This window comes from Lithobates pipiens, unplaced genomic scaffold (genome assembly GCF_037356315.1).
Source record: "Lithobates pipiens isolate NorthernLeopardFrog02 unplaced genomic scaffold, aLitPip1_a1.2 Scaffold_23, whole genome shotgun sequence".
Taxonomy (NCBI): Eukaryota; Metazoa; Chordata; class Amphibia; order Anura; family Ranidae; genus Lithobates; species Lithobates pipiens.
The window spans coordinates 7027481-7043625 of NW_027507785.1; the positions used below are offsets into that span (position 1 = coordinate 7027481).

General features: G+C 48.3%; 1 protein-coding gene across 15 annotated transcripts in view; it reads left to right on the plus strand.

Moving 5' to 3' along the window:
- ARAP1 (ArfGAP with RhoGAP domain, ankyrin repeat and PH domain 1) overlaps positions 1–16145 on the plus strand; it is a 386059-nt gene that overhangs the window by 309600 nt on the left and 60314 nt on the right. For all 15 annotated transcript variants that reach the window (XM_077451137.1, XM_077451134.1, XM_077451138.1 and 12 more), the window contains 5 exons: positions 47–242; positions 1431–1473; positions 2275–2438; positions 6951–7157; positions 13748–13853. In XM_077451137.1, the coding sequence (XP_077307263.1) occupies positions 47–242; positions 1431–1473; positions 2275–2438; positions 6951–7157; positions 13748–13853 (716 nt within the window). The remainder of the gene's footprint in view (positions 1–46; positions 243–1430; positions 1474–2274; positions 2439–6950; positions 7158–13747; positions 13854–16145) is intronic.

Genomic DNA, 16145 nt, shown 5'->3' on the forward strand with positions numbered 1-16145 from the left:
TCCATTCTCCTCCCCATCCCGTTCTTTCCCCCCCCCCCCCCCTCAGTGTTTCCTCCCACCGAAGGCAGAGGAGCTCCTCAGTTACGACTTTGACCGCATCGGTCGGCTGCAGTTTAAAGGCGGCCGCAGTCTGGAGCGCAGCACGGTCGGCTGGTTCTCACTGTGTAAGACCAACCTGTACACCTACGTGGAGGAGAACGACACGGTGGAGGTCATCAACCTGAAGAAGCTGTCTGAGCTGTGTACGTGACGGTAACCGCTATTCCAAAAGACGAAACCCGTGACGCCCGCCTATCTGAGGTCACTGATTGGCTGCCACGAGGTTTGGCCTTGTGTATAGTAGCCCTGAGTCCCAATGTATCATTGGAACCCTTAACAATTGAGTCTGTTACAACACAATGGGGTTGATTTACTAAAACTGGAGAGGTCAAAATCTGGTAGAGCTGTGCATGGGAGCCAATTGGCTTCTAACTTTAACTTAAGCTTTGACAATAAAACCTGGAAGCTGATTGGTTACTATGCACGAGATTTTGCACTCTCCTCTTTTAGTACATCAGCCCCTGTGTGTTATAACAGACTTGAACTCAATTGAACTCAAGGGTTCCAATGATATATTGGGACTCAGGGCTACTATACACAATGCTAAACCTCGTGGCAGCCAATCGGTGACCTCAGATGTCAGATAGGCGGGCGTCACAGGTCAGTAAAGGTTCTAATGACAACTTAAGTTATACATTGTTGTTATAGCGCTCGTGTTGGTATCCTAATAGATTATAATGGAACCTTCTGGGTAGAGGAGACCTGCTTGGTTGAATTAAATATAGACAATCCCGGGTACCAAACATGTTTAGCGAATGTAAATGGGGTAATGTTAGGAATCTTCTCTTGTGATCAGTCAAACTCCAGATGTATTGAGAAGCAGACAATTTATTTCTGACGTGGCCCACAAAAGGGAGATCCTTACAAACAGAAGTTGCAGTAAGAAATCACACAAAGAAAGTATCTCCCCCCCTTCCTCATACCTACTATGATACCACCTCTACGCTTCTATTGGCTGAGGAAACATAGATAGTGTGCCTGGTAAACGATGGTACTTTATTTTGGCTATCATGGCACATTTTAGGCCCCAATATTAGTTAAACAAAGTAGACACCCTGAGGAACTGTTTGCTGCCCCCCCCCCCAAAAAAAAAAACACCAGCCGCCACTGTCTACCAGCCGCTGTTTATAAACGGCACTGGTGAGCGAGCGAGACTAAAACCCCAGTACAACTTCCCCTTTATTAGCTTTGCAACAAAGTAAACGCAATAAATTAGTAATTATTTGGCTAACCCTCAGACGGTGATGATGTCATAGTAGAATATAACCGGTTTGTTTGTTCCTGAGATCTGAGATGCCGTCTGTGTGATTAGATCTTTCTGTGTGTTACAGCCACAAAAGATAAAGATATCCTGGTGCTGGGGGAGAAAGGCAGGTAAGTCGCTCCACCATCGCTTCTGTATTTAATGATCTGAGCAATCTCAGAGACGCAACAAGGAGCCCTTTCTGGGTTATAAAGGTATAGAGACCCTGCCACCCGATCATAAGATTCTGTGGGCCTTCAACATATTTTATTCACGTTCTTTATCTGTAAAATCCTCCCTTGTGTCAAAAGCCAAGGCTGCTGCCGGGTGGCGCCATCTTGGATGTGATGTCAGCAGCCCCAGAGCTGTCACGCAAGTAAAACTCTATAGTATTCCCTTTAGCCCCCCCCCCTCCGACAGCAATATAAAAGGTTAGGTAGGGAAGTGAGCAGGGGCATCTTTAGCGCAGGGCAAAAGGGGGCAGCTGCCCTGGGCCCATTCGTTAATATGAGGCCCAAAGCAGCTGCCTCTTGAGCCCACACTGCCTGCAAATAGATGATAAGTGAATTTGGGCGGGCCCAAAAATTTTTTTGCCCGGGGTCAAATCAATGTTAAAGACAGCCCTGCAAGCGAGGGGGCGGGATGGGGGAGCTGGGTCAGCACAGACAGTAATTAGTTAAGGGGGTTGTGCTAAGGAACTGACTTCCAATACAGGTGCGAATTGCTAGCAAGTTCGAAGGCACATTGCAAGTCAATAAAACAGTCATGCATGGAAAGAAAAAAAGCAATGCAAGTATTTAAAATACTTGATATGAATTTGGTGACAGGGTCTCTTTTAAAAATAAATATGAAAGCCGTTTCCCTTTTTAAAGCGGCTGATTCGAGGTGACAGGTCTTTTTCGGATCTCCCCTGATTGAATGTGTCCCTGTAGGATTACCTACATGCAAGGTGAGAAGAAGCTGGACTTTTCGGGGTGGGTGTCTGCTATCCAGAAGGCCAGCAGCACCTCCGGTGACACCCTGTCGGAGCAGCAGCTGACGGACTCGGACGTGCCGGTCATCGTAAAGCTATGCATCGATCACATTTCCCGATTTGGTAAGTAACTGGAATGTTCCCGGATGCTTAAACCTAAGTGATCGTTATTGCTGCATACAGATAAGCACAGAATAAAAATGAAGCTGTTTGATCCTCGTGGGCGGGTACAATGTATTACTTCATATTATGTCATATGGTGGGCTGGGTACTTTAAACGTCCGCTCAATACAAAGACTGATATCTCTTTATGCATTTCTGGATGTGGTAACCTAACGCATGCATTAACCCGCATACATACTAAAGTTTAATACAAAATTAAAATACAGCAGTCTGATCCTCGTGGGCATGTAAGGGTGAACACAAAAATCAAAATGCAACAGTGTGATCCTCATGGGCAGGTAAAGATGAATGCAAAAGTAATAACAGAAAGGTGATCTTTGCGTATCTTGGGCAGGTAAAGAGGAACAGAAAATCAGATTACAGCAGTGTGACCCTCATGGGCAGGTCAAGGTGAACTCAAAGTCAGACTAGAGTAGTGTCAATGTCGTGGTCAGGGGTGGGGCTCGCCAACCAGTAGCTATAGCAGTAGAAAGGCTCCCACGGACCAGCTGGATAAGTGCACAAGCAAGTCACCCTGGCAGATGACATGGGCTCACTCAAGGTGCGGGGTCTTGGCACTAACTGGAGTTCACCAGAGCTCCTAATGGTGGGGATGGGTTTTGCTACATGTTAGTACAAGGTTACGGCCCTCAGGATCACCCCACCAGGAGATGAGCAAGCCGGGGTCCAGTAGCAGATATAGCAGGTAAAGACCGAGCAGTATACAAGCCAGAGGTTGGTAACAAGTGGTCGCAGATTTGGAACAAGCTGAAGCGTAGTTGAGGAACCAGTCAGAGGTCAGTAACGAGCTTTAGTGGAGATACAAGGTTGTGGCTCTCAGGATCACCCCACCAGGAGATGAGCAAGCTGGGGTCCAATAGCAGATATAGCAGGTAGGGACCGAGCAGAAGCGCAATCAGTAGACAAGCCAGAGGTTGGTAACAAGTGGTCGCAGATTTGGAACAAGCGGAAGCGTAGTTGAGGAACAAGTCAGAGGTCAGTAATGCTCCTGATGGTGGGGATGGGTTTTGCTATAGGTTAGTACAAGGTTGCGGCCCTCAGGATAGCCCCACCAGGAGATGAGCAAGCCGGGGTCCAGTAGCAGATATAGCAGGTAGGGACCGAGCAGAAGCGCAAACAGTATAGAAGCCAGTGGTCACAGATTTGGAACAAGCGGAAGCATAGTTGAAGAACAAGTCAGAGGTCGGTAACAAGCTTTAGTGGAGATACAAGGTTGCGGCTCTCAGGATTGCCCCTTTAGGAGATGAGCAAGCTGGGGTCCAGTAGCAGATATAGCAGGTAGGGACCGAGCAGAAGCGCAATCAGTAAACAAGCCAGAGGTTGTTAACAAGTGGTGACAGATTTGGAACAAGCGGAAGCGTAGTTGAGGAACAAGTCAGAGGTCAGTAACGCTCCTGATGGTGGGGATGGGTTTTGCTACAGGTTAGTACAAGGATGCGGCCCTCAGGATCACCCCACTAGGAGATGAGCAAGCTGGGGTCCAGTAGCAGATATAGCAGGTAGAGACCGAGCAGAAGCACAATCCGTAAACAAGCCAGAGGTTGGTAACAAGTGGTCACAGATTTGGAACAAACGAAAGCGTAGTTGAGGAACAAGTCAGAGGTCAGTAACGCTCCTGATGGTGGGGATGGGTTTTGCTACAGGTTAGTACAAGGATGCGGCCCTCAGGATCACCCCACTAGGAGATGAGCAAGCCGGGGTCCAGTAGCAGATATAGCAGGTAGAGACCGAGCAGAAGCACAATCCGTAAACAAGCCAGAGGTTGGTAACAAGTGGTCACAGATTTGGAACAAGCGAAAGCGTAGTTGAGGAACAAGTCAGAGGTCGGCAACGCTCCTGATGGTGGGGATGGGTTTTGCTACAGGTTAGTACAAGGTTGCGGCCCTCAGGATCGCCCCACCAGGAGATGAGCAAGCCGGGGTCCAGTAGCAGATATAGCAGGTAGGGACCGAGCAGAAGCGCAAACAGTATAGAAGCCAGAGGTTGGTAACAAGTGGTCACAGATTTGGAACAAGCGGAAGCATAGTTGAAGAACAAGTCAGAGGTCGGTAACAAGCTTTAGTGGAGATAAGGACAGCTGCAGATACCCAAAGGAGCAAGCTATGGGCTGAAGAGAGCACAAAAACCTGGCAAACAGGAAGTGCAAAGGCATGGTTTAGCCACTTCCATACCGCATGAATTCCAGCACTACATTTTTTTGCTAGAAAATTACTCAGAACCCCCAAACAATGGCGGTAATTGCAACTGTTTGTCACACGGTATTTGTGCAGCAATTTTTCAAATGATTTTCATGAATAAAAAAAAAACAGTAAATTTGGCCCAATTTTTTTGTATAATGTGACAGATAATACCTCACATGTCACGCTTTAAAATTGCACACATTCCTGGAGTGGCGCCAAACTTCGGTACTTAAAAATCTCCATAGGCGACTCTTTACATTTTTTACAGGTTACCAGTTTAGAGTTACACAAGAGGTCTTGGGCTATAATGATTGCTCTCGCTCTAACGTTGGCGGTGATACCTCACATGTGGGGTTTGAACGTTGCTTACATATGCGGACTCGACTTACGTATGCGTTCGCTTCTGCGTGCAAGCACGCAGGGTCAGGGGCGCTTTCATTTTTTTTTTCGGTCAGATCTCGGTCCTGACAGCAATCTTTGTTGGCATGTAAAGATAAACACACAAATCAAAACACAGTAGTGAGAGCCTTTTGGGCAGGTAAAGGTGAACATAGAATGAGCCCCAAATCTGAAGTTGTATGTTGCAATGTAGTCTTCACCAGCAAGTAAATGTGAACACAAAATTAGAGTAGAGCAGTTTAATCCTTGTTGGCAGGTAAAGGTAAACACAAAAAATCTAAACACGGGAGTACGATCCTCGTGGGCAGGTAAAGGTAAATACAAAATCAGAATACAGCAGTGTGATCCCCGTGGGCAGGTGAAGAGGAACACAAACTCAGGATACAGCAGTGTGATCCTCGTGGGCAGGAAAGAGGAACACAAATTCAGAATACAGCAGTTTGATCCTCGTGGGGAGGTGAAGAGGAACACAATAGACAGGACACAGCAGTGTGATCCTCGTGGGCAGGAAAGAGGAACACAAACTCAGGATACAGCAGCGTGCTCCTCTTGGGCAGGTCAAGAGGAACACAAAATCATGATACAGCAGTGTGATCCTCGTGAGCAGGTCAAGAGGAACACAAAATCATGATACAGCAGTGTGATCCTCGTGGGCAGGTGAAGAGGAACACAAAATCAGAATACAGCAGGGTAATCCTCGTGGGTAGGTGAAGAGGAACACAAAATCAGAATACATCAGTGTGATCCTCGTGGGCAGGTGAAGAGGAACACAAAATCAGAATACATCAGTGTGATCCTCGTGGGCAGGTGAAGAGGAACACAAAATCAAAATACAGCAGTGTGATCCTCGTGGGCAGGAAAGAGGAACACAATAGTCAGGACAAAGCCGTGTGATCCCTGTGGGTAGGTAAGAGGAACATGAAATCAGAATTCAGCAGAATATGATCCTAGAGGGCAGGCAAAAGAGAACACAAAATACAGTAGTGTGATCTTCCTGGGAAAGTAAAGGTGAACACAAAGTCAAAATACAACCTTGTTGACAGGTAAAGGTAAACACAAAAAAAATCAAAGCAAGTAGTGTGATCCTCATGGGCAGGTAAGAGTAAACACAAAATCAGGATACGGCAGTGTGATCGTCCTGGACAGGTAAAGGTGAACACCAGGTCAAAATACAACAGTGTGATCCTCGTGGGCAGGTAAAGATGATCCGAATACAGAACTTCTTTCCTGGTGGGCAGATATAGGTGATTAAAAAAATCAAAACACAGCAGTTTGATCCATGTGGGCAGGCAAAAAAGAAACACAAAATCAGAATACAGCAGTGCGATCCCCTGAGCAAGTAGAGAGGAATATAAAATCAGATTACACCTATGTACAATCCTGGGGGGGGATGGGTACAGGTGAACACTTAGTCAGAACACAGCAGTGTGATCCTCATGGGCAGGTAAAGAGAAAAACAAAATCAGAATACAGCAGTGTGATCCTCCTGAGCAGGTAAAGAGGAACATAAAATCTGAATACAGCGATGCATGGTCCTCGGGGGCGGGTACAGTCAGAACACAGTAGTGTAATCCTCACAGTAAAGAGGAAAACAAAATCAGGATACAACAGTGTGATCCTCATGGACAGGTAAAGGTGCATTAAAAAAAAGAGTAGTGCAATTGTCATGGGTAGGTAAAGGTGAACACAAAATCAGAATAGAGCAGTGTATTCCTTCTTGGAAAGTAAAGGAGAACACATCAGTGTGATCCTTGTGGGCAGGTAAAGAGGAACACAAAAAAATTAGAATACAGCAAAGATGAACCCCGGAATGAGCTCCAGATCTTTTAGCAGTGTGCACAACTGAGCAAAGTTTTGTGTTTCTTTTTCCCAGGTGTGGAATCTGAAGGGATTTATCGGAAGAGTGGGCAGAAATCGAAGATCACTAGTCTTCTGGAAGCTCTGAAGAAGGATGCTCGAAGTGTGGCCTTCAAGGAGGAGGAACCTGTGGACAATGTGTCTGACACCCTCAAAAGGTTCTTCAGAGAACTCGGGGAGGGAATATTCACAGAACATTGCAGGCAGTGGTTACATGTAACAGGTGAGAAGACACAGATGTCATGGTGGATTCGGTCGTCTTGTGTTTTTGTTCCCCAAGTCACAACATAGAATTGACCTTTCTATATAGCCTTCATGCGATTCAGTTCCCTTTGTGCGCTATACAAATTATTCTTTCATTCATTCATTCATAGTGCAATGATAAGGGTGAAAGAGGTGGGAAAAGGTTCTTGTATTTCTAGGATGTAGCTGACAATTTGGAGTCACCCACCATATAAATGGCTTGGGATGTCCCCAGATACTACCAAATCCCATCCATCCATCACCAAAATATGAATATGAAGTCTAGTTTTATGGACACAGAAATATGTGCTGGAAATAGTCTTGATTTTATAATATTTTTTTGCGTTCTTGGGGTTTTCCACGTTACCGATGTGATCTTATAGTATTTGGTCTTAAATTATTTCTGCCGCTCAAGAGTAAGGTAGATGTAGCTTGTGCTTATAGAAGGCATCTTGTGTTACAAAACACCCTATGTACAAAGAGAGCTGCACCACCATAGTCAGGTCTTAGTAAGCAGCGGGTTGGGGAGCAATGACATTAACAAGAAAGTCAGACTTCAGTGAGGGTGTTAGTCCAGGAAAAATGAAAGCACAAACAAGGGGTAGAGATTACTGGAGGGTTACAGGGAGGGATAGTGTTAGGGTTATAGGGAGGTATAGTGTTGGGGGTTACAGGGAGGGTTAGTGTTGGGGGTTACAGGGAGGTTTAGTGTTGGGGTTACAGGAAGGGTTGGGGTCAGGGTTACAGGAAGAGTTAGTGTTGGGGTTACAGGAGGGGTTAGTGTAGGGGTTATAGGAAGGGTTAGTGTTGGGGTTACAGGGAGGGTTAGTGTTGGGGGTTACAGGGAGGTTTAGTGTTGGGGTTACAGGAAGGGTTGGGGTCAGGGTTACAAGAAGAGTTAGTGTTGGGGTTACAGGAGGGGTTAGTGTAGGGGTTACAGGAAGGGTTAATGTTGGGATTACAGGGAGGATTAGTGTTGGGGTTAAAGGAGGCATAGGCTACATTTACACAGGTGATTAGGGCTGATGCAAATAGTAACGGCAGAAAAAGGAGATTCCTACTGCGGCTCTCAGCGGCTGGGTTCACCTGCCAACCCCATTCACTACAGTAAGAGTTAGTGTTAGGGTTATAGGGAGGTATAGTGTTGGGGTTACAGGAAGGGTTTGTGTTGGGGGTTACAGGGAGGTTTAGTGTTGGGGTTACAGGGAGGTTTAGTGTTGGGGTTACAGGGAGGGTTAGTGTTGGGGTTACAGGGAGGGTTAGTGTTGGGGTTACAGGGAGGGTTAGTGTTGGGGTTACAGGGAGGTTTAGTGTTGGGGTTACAAGAAGGGTTGGGGTAGGGGTTACAGGAAGAGTTAGTGTTAGGGTTATAGGGAGGTATAGTGTTGGGGTTACAGGAAGGGTTAGTGTTGGGGGTTACAGGGAGGTTTAGTGTTGGGGTTACAGGAAGGGTTAGTGTTGGGGTTACAGGGAGGTTTAGTGTTGGGGGTTACAGGGAGGGTTAGTGTTGGGGTTACAGGGAGGGTTAGTGTTGGGGTTACAGGGAGGGTTAGTGTTGGGGGTTACAGGGAGGTTTAGTGTTGGGGGGTTACAGGGAGCTTTAGTGTTGGGACTACAGGAAGGGTTGGGGTAGGGGTTACAGGAAGAGTTAGTGTTAGGGTTATAGGGAGGTATAGTGTTGGGGTTACAGGAAGGGTTAGCGTTGGGGTTATAGAAAGGGTTAGTGTTGGGGTTACAGGGAGGGTTAGTGTTGGGGTTACAGGGAGGTTTAGTGTTGGGGTTACAAGAAGGGTTGGGGTAGGGGTTACAGGAAGAGTTAGTGTTAGGGTTATAGGGAGGTATAGTGTTGGGGTTACAGGAAGGGTTAGTGTTGGGGGTTACAGGGAGGTTTAGTGTTGGGGTTACAGGAAGGGTTAGTGTTGGGGTTACAGGGAGGTTTAGTGTTGGGGGTTACAGGGAGGGTTAGTGTTGGGGTTACAGGGAGGGTTAGTGTTGGGGTTACAGGGAGGGTTAGTGTTGGGGTTACAGGGAGGGTTAGTGTTGGGGTTACAGGGAGGGTTAGTGTTGGGGGTTACAGGGAGGTTTAGTGTTGGGGGGTTACAGGGAGCTTTAGTGTTGGGACTACAGGAAGGGTTGGGGTAGGGGTTACAGGAAGAGTTAGTGTTAGGGTTATAGGGAGGTATAGTGTTGGGGTTACAGGAAGGGTTAGCGTTGGGGTTATAGAAAGGGTTAGTGTTGGGGTTACAGGGAGGGTTAGTGTTGGGGTTACAGGGAGGTTTAGTGTTGGGGTTACAAGAAGGGTTGGGGTAGGGGTTACAGGAAGAGTTAGTGTTAGGGTTATAGGGAGGTATAGTGTTGGGGTTACAGGAAGGGTTAGTGTTGGGAGTTACAGGGAGGTTTAGTGTTGGGGTTACAGGAAGGGTTAGTGTTGGGGTTACAGGGAGGTTTAGTGTTGGGGGTTACAGGGAGGGTTAGTGTTGGGGTTACAGGGAGGGTTAGTGTTGGGGTTACAGGGAGGGTTAGTGTTGGGGTTACAGGGAGGGTTAGTGTTGGGGGTTACAGGGAGGTTTAGTGTTGGGGGGTTACAGGGAGCTTTAGTGTTGGGACTACAGGAAGGGTTGGGGTAGGGGTTACAGTAAGAGTTAGTGTTAGGGTTATAGGGAGGTATAGTGTTGGGGTTACAGGAAGGGTTAGCGTTGGGGTTATAGAAAGGGTTAGTGTTGGGGTTACAGGGACGGTTAGTGTTGGGGTTACAGGGAGGTTTAGGGTTGGGGTTACAAGAAGGGTTGGGGTAGGGGTTACAGGAAGAGTTAGTGTTAGGGTTATAGGGAGGTATAGTGTTGGGGTTACAGGGAGGTTTAGTGTTGGGGTTACAGGAAGGGTTAGTGTTGGGGTTACAGGGAGGTTTAGTGTTGGGGGTTACAGGGAGGGTTAGTGTTGGGGTTACAGGGAGGGTTAGTGTTGGGGTTACAGGGAGGGTTAGTGTTGGGGTTACAGGGAGGGTTAGTGTTGGGGGTTACAGGGAGGTTTAGTGTTGGGGGGTTACAGGGAGCTTTAGTGTTGGGACTACAGGAAGGGTTGGGGTAGGGGTTACAGGAAGAGTTAGTGTTAGGGTTATAGGGAGGTATAGTGTTGGGGTTACAGGAAGGGTTAGCGTTGGGGTTATAGGAAGGGTTAGTGTTGGGGTTACAGGGAGGGTTAGTGTTGGGGTTACAGGGAGGTTTAGGGTTGGGGTTACAGGAAGGGTTGGGGTCAGGGTTACAGGAAGAGTTAGTGTTGGGGTTACAGGAAGGGTTAGTGTTGGGGTTACAGGAAGGGTTAATATTGGGTTTACAGGGAGGGTTAGTGTTGGGGTTAAAGGAGGCATAGGCTACATTTACACAGGTGATTAGGGCTGATGCAAATAGTAGCGGCAGAAAAAGGAGATTCCTACTGCGGCTCTCAGTGGCTCTCAGCGGCTGGGTTCACCTGCCGACCCCATTCACTACAGTAACAGGAACTACCGCTACAATTCGGCCGGCCTTAATCACCTGTGTGAAAGTAGCCATAGTGTAAGCCCTTGTACACACGGTCGGAGATTCTGACAACCAAATCCGCCGGATTCTGTCCGGCGGATTTTGTCCGAAACTGTTGTATACACACGGCCAGACAAAGTTGTCAGAAAATCCGACGTGATGATGTTATTTCGTTACGACAGGACTACGTTCAGGCTAGTAGCCAATAGCTTTGGTGTAGGAATTTGATCTGAGCATGCGTGCCACTTTGTCCGATCGGAATTCTCTACACATGATCGGAGTATGTCCAATCGGAGCATTTTGTAAGAAAATATTTCCGGCAAGTTGGAAAAGTTGGTCCGACGGATATTCCGACGGAAACAGTCCGATGCAGACCACACACAGTCGGAATATCCGACAAAACGCTCCGATAGGACACATTCCGATGGAATCTCCGACCGTGTGTACAAGGGCTTTGAGTTATACAAATAGTTAGCTTTGGGGTTACAGGGAGGGTGAGAGATATAGGGGGAGGGTTGGCATCAGTTATAGGAAGTGTTAGTGTTTGACTTACCAGAGGGTTCGTTTTGGGCTTATAGGGAGGGTTAGCATTGGGGTTATAGGGGTGGCTTCTAGGGTTATAAAGGAAGGGTATAGGGTTATAAAGAAAGGGTTAGTGTTGGGGTTATAGGGAGGGTTGGCATCAAAGTTATAGGAAGCGTTAGTGTTGGGGTTACAGAAGGGTTAGTGTTTGGGTTATAGGGAGGGTTAGTACTGGGATTACTGGGCGGGTATGAAGTACAAGGCACAGTGCAATAAAACTTTTTGAAATCCTGCCAACCTAGGCATTGGCCCATGGGTGCCCTAAAGTAATTGCAGCTCTTATGTTAGGGTTTCCCTCGGACATTGGGTGGCCATGAGAGATGGGATTGTATGTTATGGGAGAAGTTTACCGCTAAAGTCCGATGGGCATGACTCAGAGGTTTAATTTAAATGTAGCGGCGGCAACTGAAGAGAACGCGCTATGCGTTTTTCTAAAATTAAAGTTGCCTAAACTGCAGTTTGGTTTTGGTATATTTGTCTAAATTGGACCTCTGCATCAGTCTGACTGGACTGTGAGATGTTCAGCCTGGCCACAGGGGGCGCTGTCTCTTTGGCAGGCGTGGAACTATAGTCTGGTTAGGTGCTTAAGTTACTTCCTTTCGGAGCCAGGTCAGTGGGAGTGGCCCTCTCGTTGTGCCCTCTGGGAGAGAGTATTTAAGATGCGGATGGCATGTGGTATGGGGTTCTGGTCCAGTATGCTGTGCTGATTACATGGTCCTGGTCCTCCTGACCTGGCCCCCAGCAAGGCTATGGCCTGGGGTGTGGATCCACCTGATTTTAATGTCTTGGAGCTGGCTAGCCCGAGGCAAGGGAACTAAAGGAGGATTCTGAGGTGGTTGGGTGCCGTCTCCGGTTCGGGAGTGACCCATTGGACTTCAAGCATTCCAGGGGAGGACTCTTTAGAAGAACACCACGTACGGGTTGGTTTTCTTAACAAGAGCCTGGAAGGGCTGAAGTAACCAAGAGAATCCAGTCTTGTGGATATCGCCAAGCAGGCTGAAAGATCCAGATATCCTACAAGTGTTCTACAGCTTAGTTTCCCTACATGTTCTGCAACGTCAAAGACTTTGTTCCTGAGGAAGCACCTTGTTGGCTGCTAGACCTTGTGAGAGAGGGACTGTCCAACTCGGGTGATCATCCAGCTGCGAATGGCTATTCTCTGGATGCAGTCAAAGTAAGCAAGTTCTTTAACGTTTTTGGACTTTGACATGGAGAGTTCCTGAACCTCCTTTCCAACCCTCTGATCCCAAGTTAGAAGACTGTTCAATGGTTTGAGTTTTGCAAATAAAATCCATTCAAGTGGCTCTATTGTCAGTCTCAAGTTACTGGGCCACCTACCACGGGACATCCCCTAGATGTGCAACAAGGAGAACGGAGGGCAACGGTAAGCCCAAAAATAACCAGCAGCTCCTTCGGGGGTTAGTGCTACATAAAGGAACCCCTTACAGCAACATCTCCACATTTCTGCTCTGATAGGTTCCCTTTGACCCACTCAGTGCCCAGAACTTATTACATAGGTCACGGCTACACCCCCCTTCTAGGTGGCCATTGATGTGCGTAACACCGCTTGGGGTGATCAATGGGTTAAAACAAGTTTGTTTTCATTTGAATGCATGGAAGCCAAGAAGGCCTCGGATACACCACACAGGGCTGACAGTCCCACTCTGGGAGGATGAGGGGATGTCATTGATGTGCTGGTGCTACTCCTTTGTTGTCCAATCAGCACTGCCAGGAGATGGGTTCTTGAGCTGACTATGCCTGTCTGTCATTGGTTGCCTGGATCACGAGACTGGCTGAGCAGAATCATTAATTATTATATTATAATAATAATAATATATATTATTATAATTATTATGGTTGAACAGCTTGCAAATATATGTTTCATGTTTCAGCCCGATTGCTCTGATAAATACTGTATATGAAAATGTTTTGTTGTATTTGTTCATTGAATAAAAATAAAATAAAAAATAATCAGTCAAATCCTGTCAGAAATCCAGTGAGCATCTAACGTTTAGTGCTCTCTGCCCTTGCTAACTGTTATCAGCTATCTTGGAAGACTACAGAACTCACCCTCCTATGTTGTAAAGGTGAGGAGAGGAAGGGGGTGTTCTGTAGTCCAGTCCTAGAGTGGTGCCGCTACTCCTTCATAGATACATTACAGTGAGTGAGTGTTGTCACCCTAGGACGGGACGTGTTTTACTAAAACCGGATTAAAGTTGAAGTAAACCCTTCTATCGTTTTCCGTCAAGGAAGCCGCCATTTTGGCCTCCAAGAATTCTTCAACTGCCATAATGCAGAAAATGTGATCAGTTATGACACCAGCCATTGGATGGTTTGAAAGTTTGGTTGAGAGCACAACCAATGTGAAAGATAGCATTTCCGGCATGCCGGGAATGTAAGTGTTTTTTGGAACTGGGTTTACTCCCGCTTTAAGGAGGACCATAGTAGCTAAGTGTCCCCTCTTTCCCTCCAGGGATTCAGGATGAGGAGGAGAGAATACGACACTACCGGGAGCTGCTGGAGATCCTTCCACCTGTCAACAGAGCCACGATAAAAGCACTAATCAGTCACTTACACTGGTGAGTATTTATCATTGGGTCAGTGGCCGTGCCACGGCAGACTGTCAGCCGGAACTGAGCCACAGCACTGGAAGACTAGACACCAAAATACCATATCTCAGGAACGTCATTTCAGAGAGGGCGCGTCCTCATTCTCCGACCTGAGGGGTTGGTTCCTCATCTTTGGGGATCCTTGTTAGTCTTCTAGGTGCCTCAAGTAATATTCCGGGGGTACAGACCGAACCTTCGCCTCCCGTTCCCTCTTGCCTCCTCACCTTCAACCTTCCTGTGTCACAGCAAAGATTGGCAGACCTACCTCTGCCTCTTGGGGGTTTCCTGGACCAAGATGTCATCGCCCCGTCTCCTGTGTCAGGACTGTTTCAGCAGTTGTGCTCCAACCTGGTCACTGTCCTGCTTCCTAAAGAGAACATCTCTTGGAGCCTGTAAGTCCACAGAGGTCCCTTCCCCAGAGAGACGTTCCGTCCTCTGTGGTCAGGTAGGGCGCGTATCTACGGGTTCCATTCTTCCAGAACTCTGACATTTTAGTCTTGCATATAAACCCTGATGCCGCGTGCAGGCGACCGGACTTCCCGGCAGAAAAGGTCCGACACAATCATTCCGTCGGATAATCCGATCGTGTGTGGGGCTTCCTCTGACTTTTTTTTTTTTCAAAAATTCTGATGGACCTAGAAATAGAACATGTTTTAAATCTTTCCGACGGAATCAATTCCTGTCAGGAAAACCGTTCGTCTGTATGCTGGTCCGACGGACCAAAAACAACGCAAGGGCAGCTATTGGCTATTGGTTATTAAACTCCCTTTTCTAGTCTCTCTCTCTCTCTCTCTCTCTCCTCGCTCTCTCTCTCACCCCTCTCCTGTCTGTCTCTCTCTCTCTCTCTCTCTCTCCCTCCCTCTCTCTCTCACCCCTCTCCTGTCTGTGTCTCTCTCTCCTCCCTCTCTCTCTCACCCCTCTCCTGTCTGTGTCTCTCTCTCCTCCCTCTCTCTCTCACCCCTCTCCTGTCTGTCTCTCTCTCTCCTCCCTCTCTCTCTCACCCCTATCCTGTCTCTCTCTCTCTCTCTCTCTCTCTCTCTCTCTCTCTCTCTCTCTCTCTCTCTCTCTCTCTCCTCCCTCTCCTGTGTCTCCCTCTCCCCCCCTCTCTCTCCCCCTCTCTCTCCCCTCTCTCCTCCCTCTCTCTCTCCCCTCTCTCCTGTCTCTCTCTCTCCCCCCTCTCCTGTCTCTCTCTCTCTCCCCCCTCTCCTGTCTCTCTCTCTCTCTCCCCCCCTCTCCTGTCTCTCTCTCTCTCTCCCCCCTCTCCTGTCTCTCTCTCTCTCTCTCTCTCTCCCCCCTCTCCTGTCTCTCTCTCTCTCTCTCTCTCCCCCCTCTCCTGTCTCTCTCTCCCCCCCCTCTCCTGTCTCTCTCTCTCTCCCCCCCTCTCCTGTCTCTCTCTCCCCCCCTCTCCTGTCTCTCTCTCTCTCCCCCCTCTCCTGTCTCTCTCTCTCCCCTCTCTCCTGTCTCTCTCTCTCTCTCCCCCCCTCTCCTGTCTCTCTCTCTCTCTCTCTCTCTCTCTCTCTCTCCCCCCTCTCCTGTCTCTCTCTCTCTCTCTCTCTCTCCCCCCTCTCCTGTCTCTCTCTCTCTCCCCCCCTCTCCTGTCTCTCTCTCCCCCCCTCTCCTGTCTCTCTCTCTCTCCCCCCTCTCCTGTCTCTCTCTCTCCCCTCTCTCCTGTCTCTCTCTCTCTCTCCCCCCCCTCTCCTGTCTCTCTCTCTCTCTCTCTCTCTCTCTCTCTCTCCCCCCTCTCCTGTCTCTCTCTCTCTCTCTCTCTCTCCCCCCTCTCCTGTCTCTCTCTCTCTCTCTCTCCCCCCCTCTCCTGTCTCTCTCTCTCTCTCCCCCCTCTCCTGTCTCTCTCTCTCTCTCTCTCTCTCTCCCCCCCCTCTCCTGTCTCTCTCCCCTCTCCTGTCTCTCTCTCCCCCTCTCCCCACTCTCCTGTTTCTCTCTCTCTCTCTCTCCTGTTTCTCTCTCTCTCTTCCCCCCCTCTCGCCCTCCTGTCTCTCTCCCTCTCCTGTCTCTCTCTTCCCCTCTTCCATGTCTCTCTTTTTCTTCCCCCCTCTCTTCTTTCTTTATTCCCCTCTCCCTTTTCTCCTTCTCTCTTCTCCCCTGCCTCTCTCTCCCCCCTCTCCTGTCTCTCTCTCTCTCCCCCCTCTCCTGTCTCTCTCTCTCTCTCTCCCTCTCTCCCCCCTCTCCTGTCTCTCTCCCCCTCTCCTCTCTCTCTCTCTCTCCCCCCTCTCCTGTCTCCCCCCCTCTCTCCCCCCCTCTCTC